At 36.1% G+C, this 21192-nt stretch overlaps 1 protein-coding gene across 2 annotated transcripts in view; it reads left to right on the top strand.

Moving 5' to 3' along the window:
• Positions 1-21192, top strand: part of TRAPPC10 (trafficking protein particle complex subunit 10) — a gene marked incomplete at its 5' end in the record, with an annotated part of 44950 nt that overhangs the window by 5056 nt on the left and 18702 nt on the right. For both annotated transcript variants that reach the window (XR_014227451.1, XM_082304344.1), the window contains 10 exons: positions 5089-5170; positions 5876-6011; positions 7100-7296; positions 9040-9235; positions 10359-10470; positions 11493-11740; positions 14052-14198; positions 16069-16183; positions 17379-17455; positions 20194-20285. Coding sequence is in view for 1 of the 2 variants with exons in the window: in XM_082304344.1 (XP_082160470.1) it covers positions 5089-5170; positions 5876-6011; positions 7100-7296; positions 9040-9235; positions 10359-10470; positions 11493-11740; positions 14052-14198; positions 16069-16183; positions 17379-17455; positions 20194-20285 (1402 nt within the window). The remainder of the gene's footprint in view (positions 1-5088; positions 5171-5875; positions 6012-7099; positions 7297-9039; positions 9236-10358; positions 10471-11492; positions 11741-14051; positions 14199-16068; positions 16184-17378; positions 17456-20193; positions 20286-21192) is intronic.

Here is a 21192-nt window from a genome sequence, read left to right as displayed (position 1 = left end):
AAATAGATTCTTGGGGATTTTAGGCAGCCATCAAACTAAAAAATGTCAATATTTTATAGTTCTTTTGTATCAGACAGCTGCCAAAAAGAATGCATGTTCCTCTTGGGAGTCCTGGTAAGGTGGTCATTCTGGTTCTCGTATCATTCCCGTACAGATTTGCAGCAGAACACGTGTCCTAGACAGGGGTAGAGGGGCGGGAGGATGGCTGTGTTGCCTCGATCTACCAAAATGTCAGGGAGAAAGACAAGGAGGAAAGAATAGAGAAAAGAAAAATATGGGACCAATAGCATAAAATTTTAAAAATGAGTAGTTTGAACATTATGTTTTCTTCTGGAGCTGTATAGACTAGGGTACTCAGTCACCTTTGCATTACAAAGGGTGTTTTGGCATTAGGTGTCCATTTCAGTTCTTGGCTAACGTAATTTTCAGACTTTTTCCCCAGGATTAGGTTTATGGTTACGAGCTGCTATATAGAGACACAGCCTGTCCTTGAACAAAAGGTACAGATGTTCTTTACTTGGTTTACGTAACAAGTTTTTGAAGCCAAGTACGCAATCAAGATTCTTTTGAGTAAGTTTTGTTCCTCTCTTGCCTGACCTGGCCATCCTAACATTTTGGATGTCAATTTGGTGGACATCAACTCTTTGAAGGCCATAGAAATGTTTTTAACTTATGCTGTCTGATTCGGTGTTTGATTTAGGCTTATCATAAAACCCTTTTAAGGTTCTGCTGATCTATTTGCATTTGATTTCTGGACAGATACCTGTTTGTCTTAATTTGTGAACTGTTTAAATAAGTGGCAAAGGGCACACCTTCTGAACTTTGTAATGTGGAAAGAAAGAAAACACGTGCTTTCTCCTTTGTTCCCTTTCTCCAGAAGTGTTTCTGTTTAGCATATATCATTTGAGCATTACTGCTTTGTATTATTTTGTTAGTTAAAATAAGTTTTACCACTTCACCCTATAATTGGCGTGGCATCACTTAAAGAATTACTGTGTTTTTTCTGAAGTTGGTGTGTGTGGTGACATCCAGATGGGGAGTAGATTTATTCAGACATGCATGGTATAAAAGCTGAGATGGGTGCTCCAGAGGCTATGGATCAGCAGTTTTTTCTATTCTTTAAAAAAAAAAAAAAAATCAAGTATTTAAATACAGCAATCAGAAAAACTTACTAGATTTATAATATAAATTAGAGAAGTTGTAGAATACATTTTAAAATTGTACATAAATATGTATAAATTTGAGATATTATAAATTTATTAAATCTGATTAATATTATTTATAAAATATTTGTATTGGATAAACTTAATAAAACACAAGATGTGCACTTCTTATTGTATTTTAAGTGATAAAGGATGACTCTTTAATGTTACTCCCTAGTTATCTCTACTGGGATATTTAGGTCTTATTTAATTCTGTTGATTCTAAAGAAAAAAAAAAACTTCTCTAGAAGGCTGCATGGTTTTAGTAACGATAGGACCCCAAAATTACTTTTCTGTCCCATTTACGCACATCTTCCTTATCAGCTGTATCTGATCATCCTTTACATTTTGGCTAGGAGCTTCTTTCCTCCATTAATGAGGATCCTTTGAGGGAGGGCTTAGTGTTGAGACCCATCCACTGAAATGAATTTGCTGTGATACAGTTGTGCTTAGGCATCCAGCCACATTAGTCTGTTTTGTGGTTTTTGGTGGTGGTGGTTTTTTTGTTTCATTTTGTTTTTAAACCCCCAAAACAACCAATCAACCAAAAAAACCCAACCAAAACAAACCCACAACTCCCCATGCTGCCCACCAAAAAAAAAACCCAAAAACCAACCCCTACAACAAAATCTTTGAAGCAATTCTCAGACTTTTGTGCAGACTTCTGGGGTTTGCTGTAAGTTTGAATTCCAGGGTTACTTGTGGTTTTGGAATGTTTCATTCAAAATTCATAGAATTCAGTCAGATATAAGCAAAAATTCCTGTAGTGGTGTGGTTTCTTGTGGGTTTTTTTGTTGTTTGTTTGTTTGTTTGTTTGGTTTTTGGGTTTGTTTTGTTTTGTTTTTTCAATGTTTTGGAAAGTAGATTGTGGATGCAGCAACTACTAATGCTTCAGAGGCATGTATAGAGAACAAAATGAGACTTCTCCCATGCTCAAGGTCTCTTGAGTCATAGGCATCTTGCACAACACCACTCCAAAACTAGAGTGATCTTTTAGGATTTGTTGTTCTGTTATTTGGGAAAGTTGTGCTCTTACTTGTCTGCTTGCTGTGAGGTGGTCCCCTCCTTCCACGCAGTCCAGTATCAAGCAGTTAACAATTTAATGTGCCTCTTATGGTCCTTACAAGTCCTTGCTACTAACTAGTCTTGATGTTTGTCCTGTGTCAGTGCTGTGCTAGTGTTGCCTGCCGATAACTTCATTTTTAGTGTCCTTAACTTGAGCAGCTCAAACGTGCTGATTACAGTAGATGCAGGGTCTAGGTGAGCAGAACCTGAAATGTTACAGCCCTTTGGGTGTTTGTAATATGTGGTAGCAGTGTTTGGTTTGTGTGCAAGATAGCTGATGTATTTTGCATCGAAGGTCTGTTCTCCCTTTTCTTCTAATCCTAGAGGATAGTTTTGCCTTGATCATAAAACACATTCTTGTGTGTATTTTATATGCTCTCAAAACCAATGCAGGAGGAAAAAATGGCTGGTTTTAAAATGAATATACCTTTCTTAAGCTGATAATGTGATGGGGTTGTCTAGAACAGCAGGGTGCTTAAACATTATAATTTAGTAGTTCCTCTGTATTCTGGAGTAGTCCTTTTTACTCAAGATGTTGAATTCTGAAACTTTTTCCTAGGAATTCTGCGTGCAGTATAGAAAGAGCACGTTGTTATGCTCCAGAGGTAACATACATAGTTTTTTTTCTTTCAGTCAGGCTCCAAGCTTCATGTGCTATCATTTTGATGTGGTCATCATGCTGTTGCTAAATCACTAAGCCATATTTCCCTTTCTATGGGCAGTAATGAGTTGCAAATCAATAGACTGTTCTCCATGGCCTAGCTCATAGAGATGTTGTAACTGGGTATAAGACAGCATTAACAATATGACTAACACTTGCTTCGGTATTCATTTTAGACATTTGTTTATAGTCTTAAATAAGATTTGGTATGGTACACCTAATTCACACAGAACAGGATGAAGGTGAAGAGTCAAGAATGAAGTGTTTAGTAGCTTTCTGGAGACTTAAGGCACTCATAGTAGATTGGTTTTTTTGTTGTTGTTTTTTTGTTTTTTTTTTAACTGTTCTAGGAAGTTGTATCACTGAATAATAGCTATTGTGGTCAGACATCAGCAGAGCTGGTTTTGCTTGTTCAGGCATTTAATCAGACTTTTAAAATTTAATTTTTTATTTTTATTGTGCAGTGATAGATTGTGCTAGTGGCTGGTAATCAAAACAGTATCTATGAGAAAATTGGCAAAAGGTGAGTGGACTAGAAAAAGGTTCCCAAGATAAACTAATGCGTGCTAAACTACTGTGGAGGTAGTGCCTGGCTGTGTGTCAAGAGATGAGATTGTGTGGTGGGAGGGAGAAGAAAGGATGTCAGGTTCTCCTCCAGCCTTAGCTCCCTGTTCCACAGGAGGGTAAGAAGGTCTTTCTCTTCAGGTTGGGCAGATGATTGGAAAATGGAAACAGGTGGAGAACTACTGGGAAATAGGAGAATTGCCCATATGCCTGTTAAAATCTTAAGTGGAAAATGTTAGTTCTTCAGCTCAAGAGATCCTGGGGAAGGGTGGGGGGAGGAGGGGCAAGAGTAGAGTCTCCGTAGGAGGGAATAAAGGATTTTTTAGAATTAAATTGCAGTCTCTGGTACAGGAGAATGCAGCGAGCCAAAGATGAGGCAGTACGGAGGATGTACAGGGAAGGGAGCAATAGCTGTGATAACTCAGAGCAACATGCAGATGAGAGATTTAATAAGCGATGTCATTGAACTAGTATGGGCCAGATTTAGAGAGCACACATGACAACAGATTTTAGAACTATGATCAAATACAGTGGCAAATATATTTTTGACCTTACTCCCTTCTCATTTGGATGTGTCTGTTTGCCAGATGTCAAATGCTGTGTCTTCTGTTTAAGTATCATGAAAGACTATTTGGGCATTATGCATTGGCTAGTATGGTTGACTGGTCAGTTTGGATTCAGACATGTCTGACAAAGTACCTTGTTCCAGAGTTTACCATCTCTCTGCTCAAAGATGCTGATAACCATCAGAAGTTGGAAGAACTTACTTTAAGACTGTCTTTTCATTGTCATGTCCTCCCTGTACCCAAAGGAAAAGAACAGAATTTAAGAATTTATATTCATAGGCTACTGATAATATATTTTTTTCGTATGGTAGACCCTACATTTTATTCCGTCTCATGTATAAGTAGCTACTCCAATGGTGTTGCATTTAATGCAGTTGTTCAAAGCCCAAGTGATTAAAGTGTAACCACAGATCTGTGTGCCAGTGTAGGGCCAGCTCCAGCAGACCTGCACCATGTTAACAGACCTGATGTTTCTGAAGGCAGCAAGAACAGCGTGGAGGGCAGGGAGCTGCTTCTTATTAACAGCAGCCCCAGAATAATGGGCAGAGAGGAATCAAACCCAGTAAAGCACAGAACATGTGCTAATGCTAATTTTCTAATGGCAGGCCCAGCTACAGAAGGGATGTGAACATCTGTCTAACCAGTCTTCTCGTTTGTGAAGGCTAAATTCTTGAGTTTTTTTAAAAATACTTTGTTTAGCCAATGGTCCCGGCTAAGGAGTTGCTTGTTTAGTTTTTAGAGTTGGACCAGCTACATGGATGATACTGTCTTTGGTATATGGATTATGTAGCTATGTTGAAAATCATAATGGGAAGTTTTGACAGTATATGTATTATGTGCCTTGTTAAAGTGTTGTATTAGGTCGTGAGAGCATGGGATTTAAAAAAGTCTAGTTCAGTGCTAGACTCCAGTTTCCATATAGCAGACAAAATTACATCCTTTTATTGAAACAACAAGCCATTAATAGTATAGTTTATTAATCTCTTCTATAATTTGCACATGATAATAGATTAATGCCTTTCACTTTCAGGTGCGGGAGATCAGAATTTATTTACTTCCTTATATCCTACACTTTCTCAGCAGCTTCCTAGAGAACCCATGGAATGGAGGAGGTAAACTTACATTTTATTCTGTGATACTATTTCAGTGTGTGTGTTTAGACTTGGGAAATCGTTTATTTGTTGTGCTCTGAGAAGCTCTTGCCATAAATTGAGTTGAATATAGCAACTGACTTGAGGAAAGAAGAACTTGGATAGTGAAGGTAAATGTTGTTCACAATGATCATTTCCACTCAGCTATGTTGAACTTCATCTAAAGAAAAATTATACTAATGCTGTGTTTCTCTTTTTGGTTTTGTGGTTTGTGGGTTTGTCTTGGTGTGTGCTTTGATGTGCTTTGGCAGCCATGTTCTCAAAGTGACATGCTTTCTTCTTAATGAGAATATAGGTAGAACTTATGTGGAATTAGATGTACTTTCCTGCAAAAAGTTTGGTGTGGCACACTGCTTTCTGATTTGAAAGAAATATTTGGGGAATTTTCTTATTTGTAGTTTTTTACTTTTAGAGGTCCTAGAGATACAGAAAAGCTTTTAATGAAAGCTGAAAAGCTTCTAGTTCCTGTTCTTGCAAAAAGGAGAATCTATCTCACTTCAAGTGATACCAAATTTTAGTTAACTTTATACAAACTGCAGTAAGTGTAGTTTGTGAGTTTCCAATACTAGGCTATTTCAGTTTATTCCTCTTCCCCAAAATATATGTTCACTTTTGTATTCTGCTATGTATGTCTTGTCCACTAATTTCAGTTTTTAAACTTTGTAGGTCCTATGGCCGTGCTCCGAAGATGATTCATCTAGAATCTAACTTCGTTCAGTTTAAAGAGGAGCTACTACCCAAAGAAGGGAATAAGGCCCTTTTGACTTTCCCCTTTCTTCATATTTATTGGACAGAATGTTGTGTAAGTATTAGGAAAACATCATGAAAAACTGAGTACCCAGATGTAAAAATGAAATTGTGTTGACTTTTTATTTGTGGGCTCTGGTATTTTTCATTTGCTTTTCATGCTTATTTAAACAATTAAGTCTGCATTGCATAAGCATGCATACCAAATGTAACTGGAAACTAAACTTAGTCAGCTTGAGTACTTTCTACCATAAGCAGTGTTTCTTTGTAATGTTGCTTGACACTAAGAGGACAGGCTTTTGAATAACCTGTTTTCAGTACTTTGTCATGAAAAACCCCAGGATCTAACAGTGTTACTGCAGAAGCACAGCACTTGCTTCATAATACAGAAATGTGGCTGGAGTATTTCAGTCATGATCTATTCACAAGGTTAAATCTTAAGATATGTATTTTTTTCTTTAGTTCATCTTCCATATGTGTCAGCAATCTAAACTGGGCAAGATTTGGAGTGTCTTAATCCTGTTACTTACAGTTCACTGCTTTTTGGTTGGCCTCTGTTATGAATTAAATATCCAGTTGAAGGACAAAGGTGATATCTGATATGTGACCAATCAAAAAGTATCAAAAACAGCCTGAAGAGTTGTCTGAAATGATCTGTTTAAAACCAACCCAGAAGCCAAAAAAGTGCCAAACAATGCTTCTATGGTTTTCTGATTTTTATGAAAAAGCTTTTAAACAGATTAATATTTGAACAGTGTTAGAAGGCACAAATATCACACTTCTGTTACTATGTGAGAATAAAACAGTTCAGCTTTGTAATTTCAAACACGTTTTTGTTGTAAAGTTCAAGAACGTGTAAAATAAGACTTTAAATTATGTTTAAAAATCTTAATTTCAGTAACCTCGAGAATGATAATATACCAAATACTAAGATACATTTCCTGTTAACCAAAATACTAGAAACAAATAAAGACCAAAACCTTACTATACTTTACCTCATTTGATTTCTTTCAGTAAGTGAACTTTTTGTCACTAGTTCTATTTCATATGTCTTTCTGTTTGTCTTCCGTTGGAACAAAATTTACCTTTTGAAATTGTTCAGAATGTCTGTTTGATGCGATCATTCACTGCTTCTCACCCCAGGACACGGAAGTGTACAAAACTACGGTCAAGGATGACATCACCAAGTGGCAGAATGTTCTCAAAGCTCACAACTCAGTGGACTGGCTAATTGTGGTAGTTGAGAGTGATGCCAAGAAAAAGAACAAAACAAATATCCTTCCCCGAACCTCTATAGTAGATAAAATAAGAAATGACTTCTGTAACAAACAAAGTGACAGGTAAGCATTCTTTTACTTGCAAACATTTTAACCTTTTGACTAGTGTGCTGATTTAAAAACTCAACTCCCTATGTAACAAGTTCCTTGCTCATTTAAGGACTTTCCTTGATGTCCAGCGTTCAAACTGATGGTACCATAAGACCTATGCTCTGAAGAAGACTGACACAAGCAATAAAGGGAGAAGTTTATTTTCAGTTCTTCCTGGATTCGTGGTGGCTTTGAAATGTGTTTCAAAAAACTTTCAAGTATCTCCTCCTGGCTAAGAGAGGTTTAAGGGGAACAGTGTGGTAATGATCAGTTTTTAGAACTTCAGGGTGTTTTGTTTGCTTAGGTGCTTGCAAAAATGTTACCAGAATTACAGGTAGTCGGAGTGAGGTGAGAGGGGAATATGAAGCCAATAGGGCTTATTTTTTACCATTGTACTTTCTGCCTTTCACTTAGTCACCTTTCCACTATGGGATAATTGACGTAAAGCCAGTGTCTTCGGATGTTTTCATTCTAAGGAAAATAATAATGAATATATGAAACTGTTTCTGCTTTCGTTGAAGTCAACAAAATACACAAATCTTAATTTGAAACCAACTTTAACAGATACTCTCTTCTTTATTCTGAAACATTGCACTGAATCTATGATATATTTCATTTTTTTCTTTTAACCTTAAGAGTTAACTTTAAACGGGCGATTTTCCTCCTAAGAATATGTGACAGGATAAACATTTGAAGTTGAAAAGCAAGAGTGATGGAAGCACTCATTGTACCTTGGTGTGAGCTGACAGTAACTGGCAGGTCAGCATGTTATAACATGCTGTACGTTGGCAGCACTTTCTCTGTACCTAGACATTGTTTGGTATACTACAGGATTATTTGGGCAAATAGTTTGAACAACTCTGATTCAGTTTGCTTTTGGTTTCTAACTGATGGATTGGCTTGGTTTAATCATTTTGCTGTAGGATAAGGTGACTTTTCTAACCAGAAATCGTGTTTTACTTGGATGAGAGATTTTCCTGCTGTTAGAGATATTGGTAGTTTTCTGAATGTTACTAAATTGTGATAGAAAAACTGAGGAAATAAAATGCTCTAAAAAAGGCTGATTCATTTGTGAATTAATGGGATCTGTTTATTTATTTATTTATTTTCTGAGAAAAGCAGCAGAAGTTTGAGCACATAGGATGTGTAAAAGCAAATTGAGATACTGTAAGAATATATTACGGAGGATTATTTTAAGTGACTTAGGAAAGGCTGACTATATGTGATCTAATGGATCTTGATTTCTATCTTGCATAATCCCTGACAGGAGTAACTATAATCACTGTTCTGCTGATTTGTATTGCTAAGCAGACTTTTTTTTCTTGGATAGCATTAATTATGTTTAAGTAATTGGAATAATGTATCCATTATTTGCTTCAAAAAAGTAAAGCTTTATAGTACTCATTTTGTGGAAAACACTTGTCTCTTCTCATAAACTGCATCACAGACTTAAATGTATGTGGAAAAGTTTTTTTTTTTTTTTTTTTAAAAAGCCACCAAAACCCAACGAAACAAAACCCCAAAACCCCAACATACTCGCCCCCAAACAAACAAACATAATCCTCAACCTTGGTTTTTACCTCTGATTAGTGTTGAATGAAAAACTAAATTTTGTTCACTCTGAATCTGCCAGGTATGCACAGTATTCAACTGTGCATTTATATGTGAAATTTATGTTTACCTCCTCAAAAATGTTTTTTATCAATCTCTTTACAGATGCGTGGTACTTTCTGACCCTTTGAAAGACTCTTCCCGTTCTCAGGAATCTTGGAATGCCTTCCTGACCAAACTCAGGACATTGCTTCTCATGTCTTTTACCAAAAACTTAGGCAAGTTTGAAGATGACATGAGAACTTTGAGAGAGAAAAGGACTGAGCCAGGGTGGAGCTTCTGCGAGTATTTCATGGTCCAGGTAAGAGTCTCTTTCTATTGAAGAAAGTACTTGAGTCCTAGTTTTAATAATGGCGGTTTTTTGTTGTAGTTGGCTTTCTGGTACTTTTAATGTTTTGCCTGTTCTTTGGGGGTTGAGGCAAGAAATACGAAGACTGGTATAAAGGTGGCATTTTTAGATCTTGTCTGCCGCAGGTCTGTGTTACGTTGTAATACAGTGCTATTACAGAAGCCGAATCTTTTCAGGCTTGTCAATGTTTTATGGACCTCAACTGAAGCAAACAAATTGCATCTAGAAAGTGTTTCAGTAGTTGCTCTTGGATTTTGGGTAAATGTCCCATTACTGTGCCTGTGCAAAGACACTCAAAACTTCTAATTGGCATTGAATGTGAATGTTGCTATGCTTTCGTTGTTTAGATTACTGTCAGCATGTATGGAGATGATTTTTAGAAAAGTGTCTATTTGAAGTAATCCATATAGAGCATGCCTTGAATTCTATTTCTTTGATATTTCTAAATATGTCTTTGTTTTAGCTGGTATAGAGAAAAGCAAGAAACTCTTGTTTGATAGAATTACAGGTCTTGATTCCTTTGGAATTTTCTGGTTCCTGTACAGTGCTGTTCTCCACACCAGTTCCACCTCATCTTCGTGTCTCCTTTGACTTCGTGCACTACCTCTTGCATATGATATATCTAATTCTCCGACTTTTTCTACTTACCACTTTGGTTCTCTGTGTACAACTGAGCCTTTATTGATTGCAATTAGTGCCTTCACAGTGTAAACAGAGGGGAAAAATTATTACTATTATGGGAGATGAGTCTTCAGCAATTTTTTTTTTTTTTTTTTTAAACTTGGACTTCTAACAGATGTATGAGCAATATCTTGTAGTGAATCAGGATCTGGATATGCAACAGAATTTACTGGCATAGCTGTATGACTTAATCATCTTTTGTGAACCTCCCTGTGTTAGGAAGAAATGGTGCATCTGCTGCCATGGCAGGTTTTCCTATCTACGTGAATACTGGAAGGGGAATAATGTTGGAAAAAGTAGTTCCCAGAGCTCTGTGTATGGATGGGGGCAGGCTGGAATACCAGATATGACTACTATTAGTAACATGCTGCTTGTATTGCTTGTGTGTCAAAAGGAAGAACTGGCCTTCGTCTTTGAGATGCTGCAGCAATTTGAGGACGCGCTAGTGCAGTATGATGAACTAGATGCCTTGTTTTCTCAATACGTTGTCAACTTTGGGGCTGGTGGTAAGTGTCTTATAGATGTTAAATAGATGTTAAGTGTATTAATTTCCAAAAAACCCAGTGCTTTGGGTACCATATGTGTACATGGGTGAAAAAGATGGTACATTGCAGTGAAGATGCACTAGGCAGTTTATGCTCTTGTTCTATGCTGTATGCAGACTCAAATGTACATCAGTTATAGTCTATTAAAGTTTTGTTTTTCATCTCTGAGGCTTAGAAGCAATTTTTAATGAAAACCTGCGTTTTGCTCTTAGTCGATGATCGTTATAAGTGGAGCCCTGGAATTCTGTAATTACATAAGTATCGATCTGGCTGAGATACAGTTGCTGTTTTCACAGCGCACTGCTAAGTTATTCAATAAAGAGCTTCCTAGAGAAATGTGTTCAGTTTTGCTTCAAATTACATGAGATGTTTGGTAATTGCTACAAAACTGAATAGAAATATGTGCTTAATCTGCACTACAGAAGATTTAACTTTCTCTATAAGAAAAATTACTGTGCAAGAAGTATCAAATAACTTTAAACTATTTTAATGAGCTAAGCGTATGTTGTTATATAACAGCTTTAATCAGGTATGTGTTATGAATCTTGTAAAAATATAGTGCAGGAGTAATTGCAGGGAAATATTTGTCCTGACTGAACCTGATGCTATATCCGAAAGTGGAGGCACACCTATCGATGATGGCTGAGTAAGAAATACTTAAGTAGATAACGCTTGTTTGTTTTGAACTTCAGGTAGGCTTAATTGCTAAGAAATACATTACAAACTGATTGCCACTATTCTAATAACAAATATGCAATTAAGACAAAATGCCTATGGGGTTTGAATGTTCTGAAATTCAGTTATCTACTTAGCTCTGGAAGTTCTGGGTTTTTTGTTTCGTTTTTGAAGTTAAGGCATTAAGTCACTTATCCATATGATAAACTTTAGAAAGAATAAGATAGCTCTCAACCTCTGGAGGGAGGAAGATGAGGCTTTGATAGAAAGCAGTGGTTAATTCTTGGATATTAACTTTATTTACTTAGATGGTGCAAACTGGCTGACATTTTTTTGCCAGCCAGTGAGGAGCTGGAATGGTTTAATTCTCCGGAAACCAATAGACATGGAGAAGAGAGAGCTAATTCAGAATCAAGAAGCTACTCTACTGGACTTGCGTAGTTACCTATTTTCTCGCCAGTGCACGTTATTAATCTTCCTGCAGAGGCCATGGGAGGTTTCCCAGCGAGCATTGGAGCTTCTTCACAACTGTGTACAAGAACTCAAGCTATTAGAAGTGAGTCAGTGTAATATATTCCATTATGTAAATGATTTTATCCAATGATGATCTAACAAGATTTTTGAAGTTCAGATGTCGGTGACCAGAATACAGTAAGCACTGGCTGTGAGTTATCAAAATGATGCCGTAATAACAGATTGTAACAGTGCTACAGTTGAATGTTTCATCATGAGGATGTCTTGGAAAGAAATTTGGAGACATCACATCCGAAAACCAAACCTGTATTTAGTTAAAGTATTCTAGTATTCACCTGGAAAGTTAACTTAAGCTGGTAGGTAATTTGTCTGCTGCTTTCCTGGATTTATTACCAATCTCTTGAACTGTAGTTCCCATCGTTTAAATCTATAACAGTGTTGTATTGAAGAAAATAAGGCAGAGTGGTTAATATGTTGATATGCAAGCTAATAGTTTGTAACAAAAAGCAGTTTTGAACTAGAAACAGTATCTACAGTAGGGCTTCTTACTGCCATGCACGTTGGATGCTGCTTTGATCGCCTTTTGTGGTTCTGACTTTGTGATTCCTTTTGGTGCCCAGTAATGCTCTTCTGTGTTACGCATGTGTCTGGCTATCTCATCCAATGACAGAAGAAAGAGAGAGAAACAAGTGATAGCGCTCAAAGCTTTTTGTCATGTTGCATGCCTCCATGCTTTACCCCTCCTCCCTCCGTACTTTAGCTTCTGCTGGTGTTTTTTAATTCCCTAAAGAGGCTTTATCAGGGATGTTGTACACTGATCATCCTCCATGTATGACCACAGATGTTTATGAATTGAAATACATCTTCAAGAACAGCATAGTGCGCATGAGAATAATTCTGGATTTCACCTTGTGACTCATCCATGTCCTTAATCGCGTGGGTGTCTTTTTCTCTGTTAGTTTTATCTCTGCTATTATAACAGTAGTTGCTAACTTTTGCCTGTCTGACATTGTGGTAGTAAGTTCCATACGTTCCATCTGTTCATCTGCATTTAAAAACAGAAAATCTGCTTCAGATGCATTGCCTACACCTTCATGTATTCTAAAACTGACATGTAATTCCTATAGATAGTATGTTTTGTGTGTGTGTTTTGTGGTTGTTTTTTTCTTTCCAAAATAAATACATGCAACCTTCTAAATCTCTGAAGGTACTTCCCGCAGTTCCCCTTTTGCTCCGTCCCAAGTCCGTCCTGTGCCTCCAATGTTTGGGGCTCTTCCCTGCACTCTCTTATTTCTGCGGTTTCTGTCGTGATGTGGTGATCCAAACTGAATGCGGGTGTTCAGGCTGTGAGACAGTGACGCTTATTTGTGCATATGCTGTAGTTTATCCCTGTTGTGATCATTTTTCTTAATACAGGCAAACCTCTTAATGTGGCTTGACACCACTGAACACACAGCAGAACTCTAAACTACTCTGTTCTTATGATCTTCCTCTTCCTGAAAATTCTTTCAGAATTTAGATCTTTATTTTTTTTTCAAATGCATTGTGCTTGCATGTTGAACTTTCCTATCACATTAGGCAATTGCGTAGTTTATTATGGGTTTCAAGCCTTTCATAGTCTTTCTAAAAGTTATATTTTTGCATTGTTTATGAACAGGATTTTAAGATGCCATTATTGTGATTATATTCCAGATCTTTAGTTATGCTTATCTTTATCTTGATTCTTGAAATATTCTAATATCAAACTCTCCTGTCTTTCTCTATTATTTCCTGACTGATAAACCCTTCTTGGTCTTTTTTTTTTTTTTTTTTTTTTTTTAATTCCCCTTTCTGTGTGGGCTTTTTGTTTGTTTGTTTTCATCTCCATTCTTTACTTAGTTGTCTGTGACAGATACCTTATCCTTTGATTAACAAACTTTACTGTTGTGAAGGAAACTTAGACTGATTTCTTTTTTTCAGTTTTTTTTTTTAATCTACTTCTTAGCGTACTTTAAATTTCAGTCTTAGTTAGATCTGATGTCTCCTTAGGAAAGTAATAGTATATTTACAGAAATTTTTCCTAACTCTACTTTCCTTAGGCTCAGTTTCCAAATTTTTGGAATTTTTTCAAGTGCTGGTACCTATTAGTACTCTTTTCCTTCTCTTTCATCTTGGTGAATGTATCAAATCTAGTTAATATAATCACTATTTAGTTGCTCAGCTGTCTTTGTTTCATGAGCTAATATATATAAATTATTCAGGAGGTAATGAGAGTTGGCCTGTTTTTTGTGTATTCTTAGAGTAAGCTCTTCCAAGAGGCTCTGCTACGTTTTATCGGGAAAAGTATTTTGCTTAAGTATTTTGTCATCTGACTAACGTTTATTTCCCAGTTAATTTTATCTGTTCATCTTCAGGTCTCTGTTCCTCCTGGAGCTTTGGATTGTTGGGTATTTTTGAGTTGTTTGGAAGTCTTACAGAGAATAGAAGGCTGCTGTGATAGGGCTCAAATAGACGCAAATGTTTCCCACACAGTTGGCTTATGGAGCTATGCCACTGAGAAGGTAAGCAAATGATGTGTTGCAGTTGTGGTATTACAGTTTTGAAGGAGACCATTTGTTTCTGTAGAAGAGATTTTGCACTTTTTATTGTGGAATTTAATACGAAGTTCTGTATATTGTCTCGAGTCTAGTCTAGATGAGACATCCAAGTTTATATCCACTTTTCTCACTGTCAGATGAGGCCTGGGAATAACTAGTGTGTTTTTACCTCTTTGTCTGCCCCCCACTCCCCCCCAGTTTGATAACTGGCTGATTAAACTCCAGAACGAACTCAGTCCATGTTGATGGACAGAAGGAGCATGAATTTCAGTTACAGCAGGAGAAGCTGCCCAGATTTGGATGCATTTACCATTATAAATAGAGATTACAGCAATCTGTTTACGTAGTTCATTATTTTTTCAGTATGTTAGTATAGTAGGAATAGACCCCTAACTTCACTGAAGGTGTTAGCCTTGGCGGCTTGTGAAAGAGGCAAATAAGTAATAATTTGCAATTTTTCAGCGACCACCCCTTACCATAAATAAAAGTTATAAAGTGGCCTTTTCCGTTTGGTTAAGCCCCTTCCCTATTTACGTGAACGCCTTTTCAAGTTCCACTTATTCCATTTCTATGAAAGAGTTGGTGTCTAAGGTTGCTAAAGATGACAAACTCTAGAAACTACTGAAATAGCGTACTGTGATCTCCATGGATGTTTTTGAAGACCAGCATAAGCTCATCCTCTTGTTTGAGTAACCTGCAGAATATTTTCTATTTATTTTAATCATAGTTTGTTCATATTTCAGTAGACTTAGGAATCCTCTAACTGACCCTAGGAGGTCCTTGTCTTATTGCAAAAGCATAGAAAGCCAATTTCACCTTGAAGAGTTCCTTTTTAAAAAAAAAGGGTGGGAGGAGAGCAGAATAAAGGAAACAGTTCTTTGGTTAAAGTGGTGATGGGTGGATCAGATTCTTCCCGTGCCCATGTTTTTATGGAAGGTGTGTACCTGAGTTGGAAATGTTCCTCCCATTCATAGCTCTTCTAACACAAAGGGTAAAGGGAAAAATTGTGGGATAACGAGTAGCAGTAAGGTGGAACAGACTGAATGAAAGAAATTTAGAAACTAGTGACAAAAATAAGTGGAATTAAAAAAAAAAAAAAAAAAAGAGTTAATGGCCATCCCCATTTTATATGGTGTAGAGTAATATGACAAGCTGAGGCCTTTTTTCTTTTGCGGGCTTACCTTGGTAGTTGATTGAGTCCTTCTAAATGAATTAACCAAATGACTCCCAGAACTGAACTTCTTTAAGACAGTATCCTCTGCTGACTTGTGGGTATCAAGCGTACCAGCTGCTGTCTAGAAGGGGTTTTATGGTAGTTGTGTGGCACTGTTTTAAGTGTTAGCTATGCTGATCATCTCTTTTTCAAGAAGGTTTTCACCTGAATACTATACTTCGGGTGAATTTGCAAGCTTGTCTAATCAGCGTACTGGAAACTGCCTGCATTTCTTGATGATATAGTTTTCAAAAATACAGACAGAGTTATTAGAAATGATCTTTGGCGATAACTGCCAAACACCTCAAGCTTTGTCCATGTTTATATGGAAAAACAGAAGGATTTGTTTTGATGAGGTGTTATGCATGTGTTCCAATGTTATTTGAGTCAGTAACTTATATGCAATTTAGTTCTTAATAAAATTTATTTCTACTGTGAGAATAACAGTTACTTCTGAAAGGTTCTCTACTTTCTTCCCATGAAGCAACTTTAATACAGATGTTATAAGTAGTATAATATGACAGCAGTGGAAATGACTTGTAGGAATGATGTAATTGAATAAAAGGAGTTTTATATTGATTTTGTAGCCTATTGAAAACAAGCATCTGGTTTCTTTTATAGTTAAAATCTCTGGGTTATCTGTGTGGACTTGTGTCAGAGAAGGGACCCAATTCAGAAGACCTTAACAGAACTGTCGATCTGTTAGCAGGGTTGGGAGCGGAACGCCCTGAAACAGGTATTACCAGGAATGTACGCATTCTGTCTAATAACTGACATGGTCTTAAATACATAGCGTACAAATACATCAGTAATAATAATTTCCAAGTATGCCTACATATATATAAACATCGATAGAACTCTGTTATCTCTTACGAGTTCTTTTAATGTGTGTCTAGTAGTTTAAATTATCAATGCATCTCCTTACTGTTGCGAATATAAGTTTTTTTTCCATTAATGCTCCATTTACCAGCATTTTGGTAAATAGTCTTGAACAGTACTGGTTTTGAATAAAGTTTTTAGTACTTCCAGATAAGTATTAAAAATAAAATTATTTGAAAAAGAAATGGAGCATCCTTGATCTGATGCAAATAGATAACCTGCAACTGGAGCTACAAAATGATATTATTTGAGTTGAAGTGATATTATTTGAGTGACTGAACCATCGAATTTATTTACTCCTTGTGGATTTTATCACTTGCAAAGATATTTCTGCCAGGAAGAAGCTTTCAGATGTTAAATATGCTAGAAAAATTGGTATCTTTGAAGCATTAGCTGAGAGGCTGGCGCTTCATTTGCTCTTGTAGGTATGATGATGTATGATTCTTAATTCAGTGCTGAGGTGCCTGTTTTATTTATTTAAAATGTGGGGACATTTTTCTTGTAGAAATATTGACACATATTTGGTGTGGCAAAGACTTTTAAATTGAGCAAGCTATTTCAGAAAAAAACTTGGTCTTGCTAACCATTTTCCTTTGAAGTACATTGTTTAAAGTAGTAAAATGTCTTTAAATTACAGTATAATTCTGTCATGCTGATTTATAAATCCAGCGGTGGGGAGTTGTGAGAATATTACTCTTGGCACAATATGGTAATTAAGTACAATTGTGTGTGTTTCTGGGTTGAATACATGTTATGAAATACTGTGTGGAGAAGTCAGTAGAGTTACTATATTGCTGCTTGCCTTTACCCTGCTACCCTGAACATCACTCACATGTGCATGCTCACACAGAGAGCTGTGAAACAGACTTTCTTGATCTTATTTTAGAGCCTGGGGAAGAAACTCATGATCTGTCTTTAAGTGTTAGTGACATTTTCCACATAAAATTAGTTTTAAGTTTTCTCTTCACTTTCTACTGAAGGAAAAAGCGGGGCGGGGTGTGTTATTAAAATAGGAATGTAAGTGACATCTCTTGTTCTGCTTTTTTCTAAAGCCAATGCATCGCAGAGCCCTTATAAGAAACTTAAAGAGGCCTTATCATCTGTAGAAGCTTTTGAAAAACACTACTTAGTAAGTATGAGTTTTGGTTATTTATATTAGTGTTGTGCGTTTACATTATAGATTGAATAGGGCCAAAATTTTCAAACCTGAGAAGATAAGATTGAGAACGTAAATCTGTATTTCTGTATTTTGGTATCCAAGGTTATTGCTTACACACTGAACACAACAAGGCTGATTTGTGTTACAACTGGAACCCTCTATGGGCCCCAAGTTTCATATATTTAGATTAACTTTAATATTTACAGTTTTAAGTTGGAAGTTATTATCTGTAAGTATGTATACTTAGTTATTAAAAAAGCCAATGTCATGGCTATCATATTCTGCTATCCCAAATTCAGAATTAATTGAATATTCCCAAGAAGAATATTGATGTGTGAATTCAGCTTCCTTTTGAATGGTTTAGACTTGTATCTTGCAATGGGTGTTACATGGTTTAAGTTATACTGTTGACCTTTTTTATATAAAATGTGGGACATCTTTGGATAATAGGGTTGGAGCTGGCATAGATTGAAACATTAGAATTCTCATTGTGTTTTAATATGCATGTTTATTTCCTGACAGCTCCCTTATTGAGGAGCCATTGTAATGATCTTCTGGTTTTTTTTTTTAATAGAAGGTTGTTAAATGAAACAAAATCTGTTTCAACTGTCTGACTGTCACAATAGTGTGTTTGGGTTTGGTTGGGGTTTTTTTTGGTGTTTTTTTTTTTTTTTTTTCTTTCTTTCCCTTAATTTTCCTCTGAAATTTCGTGTATTTTCAGTACTGCCATTAAAGTTTTCTGGTGAAAAGTTGGAGGAAAACAGAGCAATTGTGTTTGTGTGGTGTTTTGGTTTTTTTTTTTTTTTTTATCTGAAAACTAGATGGTACTTATTTTGACAAAGTTTTACTGAAAGAAAAAGTCTCAAAGATTTTGTCTGAAGATACCGGGTTTCGTTTTTATACTTCATTTTTTTTATAAGACTAGTTGGATAGCTGGACCAAAACTAAAATCTTCAGAATTGCTAGCTGCTCTAACATACTCAGTTCCAAGTTACACCTGAGGATCTTGGCTAAATTCAGCAGTATCTTCCTAAATTTAAGAAACTAAACAGGATCTGCAGAGTTTGTCAATGAAAAAATTGCCGTTCCTGTTTGTATTTCTGACTGCACTTTTATGCAACAGAAATTCAGATATAAGATACACTGGAAAAGATTGTTTTCTATGTAGTTGTCACATAAATATATACAATTTATATATACCCATATTTTATCCATGTATTCAGTGGAGAAGAGCATAGAATTAGTTATATTTCCAGACACAGCTAAGATAATTTATTTGCATTTAAAATTTTAATGAGTCCGGAAAGTAAAATGCAGCTTTTCAGACATGCTGAAAGCAAGAAGTGATGAACTTTCATTACCAGAAAAGGCTTTGTTCTCATTCAATGGCTGCTCTCATGCAACAACTTCAGAATCTTTTCCAAGACTGTCAAATCTTCTACAAGCATTTTGGCTTGTACCTTAATTTGGGGGGAATGGAGCTTTTCATTTGTATGTGTAATTGGTGTCTAAGACCTCTCTGATTATACTGATCTGTTAAGGAGTGATCACTTAGTTTATTGTAGGATATTGTTGTGAGTTCTTATATAAAGAAAGAAGTGATTTTTCTAGGCTCTCCATAAGACACATCAAAATAGCATAAGAAAGGCTTTGGGAGCTCATTCTAGGTCATTTTTCTGCCCCATAGGAATAGATACTTTCTGACAGATCCTCTGCAAAATATTTAGGCAGTTGGAAGCTCTTAAGCAATTTGTCTTGAAGGATAGATTATGTCTTAATACACTAAGTGAAGGAGAATGAGCTTCTGTGGAAGATTGCTGACAGTTAGAAGAGGCTGCGGGTTTGTAAATATGATGTGAAATGTTTTTATATATCTGGCCAGAGACTATTATATACTTGAGAAAAAAGTTTGGTGGTGGTATACGATGTGTGTTGTAACTGCTAATTTTGTGAGAAAGAGTTGCCGCTGTTATTACGAGCTTAGGGCAAGTGTGGCTGTGTTGGAAATTAAGCTTAAAGATGACTGAGAAACTTCAATTTGGGATTGCATAGCTTCAAGCAAAATTCCTTTAAGGCACTCTTGCAAAAATACTTATTCCGATTGTAACTTAGCATTTTGTGTTTAATTGTATATTTACATACTGCAGACTTTCATATACTTAATGGTGTTATGTGCAGCTTTAGTGAAAGAATCATGTACCGCGTTCTGTATGTAGTTGATTTGGTTTTGAAGTATTAGTTGTGAGTCTCTGCGGCAAGCTCTAATATTGTTCTAAATATGTTATGCTGTGGTGTATCTTGGAACGATACACTGCACAATCCTGCAATGATGATCTAATGGCCTGTAGTCACTGAGAAATAGGTGCTTTCAAAAAAAGACAGGAGGACTCAACTGTAAAGAAATGCTTGTAACTGCATCTCATCTAGTATTTTGGTGGTTTTGAGTTGCCTTATCTAATTTTTAATAGGCTTTTTTCTTCTGCTATTTTTAACACAGTTATGGGATAATGACCAACTGTAGAAAAAGGGAAGATGACCTGTTACAAACTACTCTATATTGCATGCTGGGGGCAAGGGGAAGTCTAAAAAGTGACTCATTCTGGTCATTTTGTTATAGTAACTTAGTTACTGGCTAGGAGTTTGTGTGAAATACCATATAGCTACTAAAAATATATAAAGCTTATAATAGTTTCTTTTCTTTCAAACAGGATCTGTCGCATGCCACCATTGAAATGTACACAAATATTGGAAGAATTCGCTCAGCTAAGCTTGTGGGAAAGGACTTGGCAGAGTTTTATATGTAAATGAATATTTAAAATGTCTTAAATGCATTAGCTTTGAAAAGTTTGAATATAATCCTTGAGGAAAATATGCTTGTATTTAAAAAGGAATTTTTAAAAGTATTTTTTAAAATGTAAACATACCTCAAGTTTCAGGCTGTATTTCAGCAAAAAAAAAAAAAAAAAGAAAAAGAACACCGTCAATCTTTTTATATCAAACCCTAATTCTCACCTCATGATTTAGTACTCTTACCTTTAACTGTCCTATGTTCTTTGGCTTGATCCTTTCTTCTCCTACGGGAGAAAAGGGCAATGGGGTGGAGGAGGAAAGAGGTAACTCTGCACCTACTATAGCCTGCTTTGTAATGTGGCTTCTGACTTGTTTCAAAGTTTATAGTTAACTACATATACACATATGTGTACCTAAGAAAAGCCAGAAACCATGTTCTTTGGAGAGTAATCAGTTTCATATTAGAGGTTATGATTGCAAAATGTTTTTCTCCACTGTGAAACTTCCAGTGATTTTATTCCTAATTTCCAAATATATTTTTGTGTTTATCCCTGCTGCTAAATTCCAACTAAAGGAACCTCCTGCATTGATTTTCTGCTTTATTTTATTTTGCTTATTTAGAAGAATTTGGGAGTCCTAAGTGGTTTTTTTTGGGGGGGAAAACATGTATTGGCATGCTGCTTACCTGTGTTCACTTAAAGCAGTCTGATCTTATAGCTGCAACAGATTTTCCTAAATTAACTTAAATTTTCACCTGGGGGAATAATGTTAGGTTTAAAGACTACCATGGAACTGCTGTGTAGTGACAAAATGATGTTTTCATTGAAGCATTTTCCTGCTTTAAAATTGCAGAGTAAGCATATTTTTAGTTAACTGTCAGAAGCTTGAGATGGCTTTTGTCACATTTGTGCAAGGTA

Source organism: Platalea leucorodia, assembly GCF_965183815.1.
Source record: "Platalea leucorodia genome assembly, chromosome: 2".
Taxonomy (NCBI): Eukaryota; Metazoa; Chordata; class Aves; order Pelecaniformes; family Threskiornithidae; genus Platalea; species Platalea leucorodia.
Note: the sequence above shows the minus strand (reverse complement) of the source record. Positions and strands in the feature narration are given on the sequence as shown.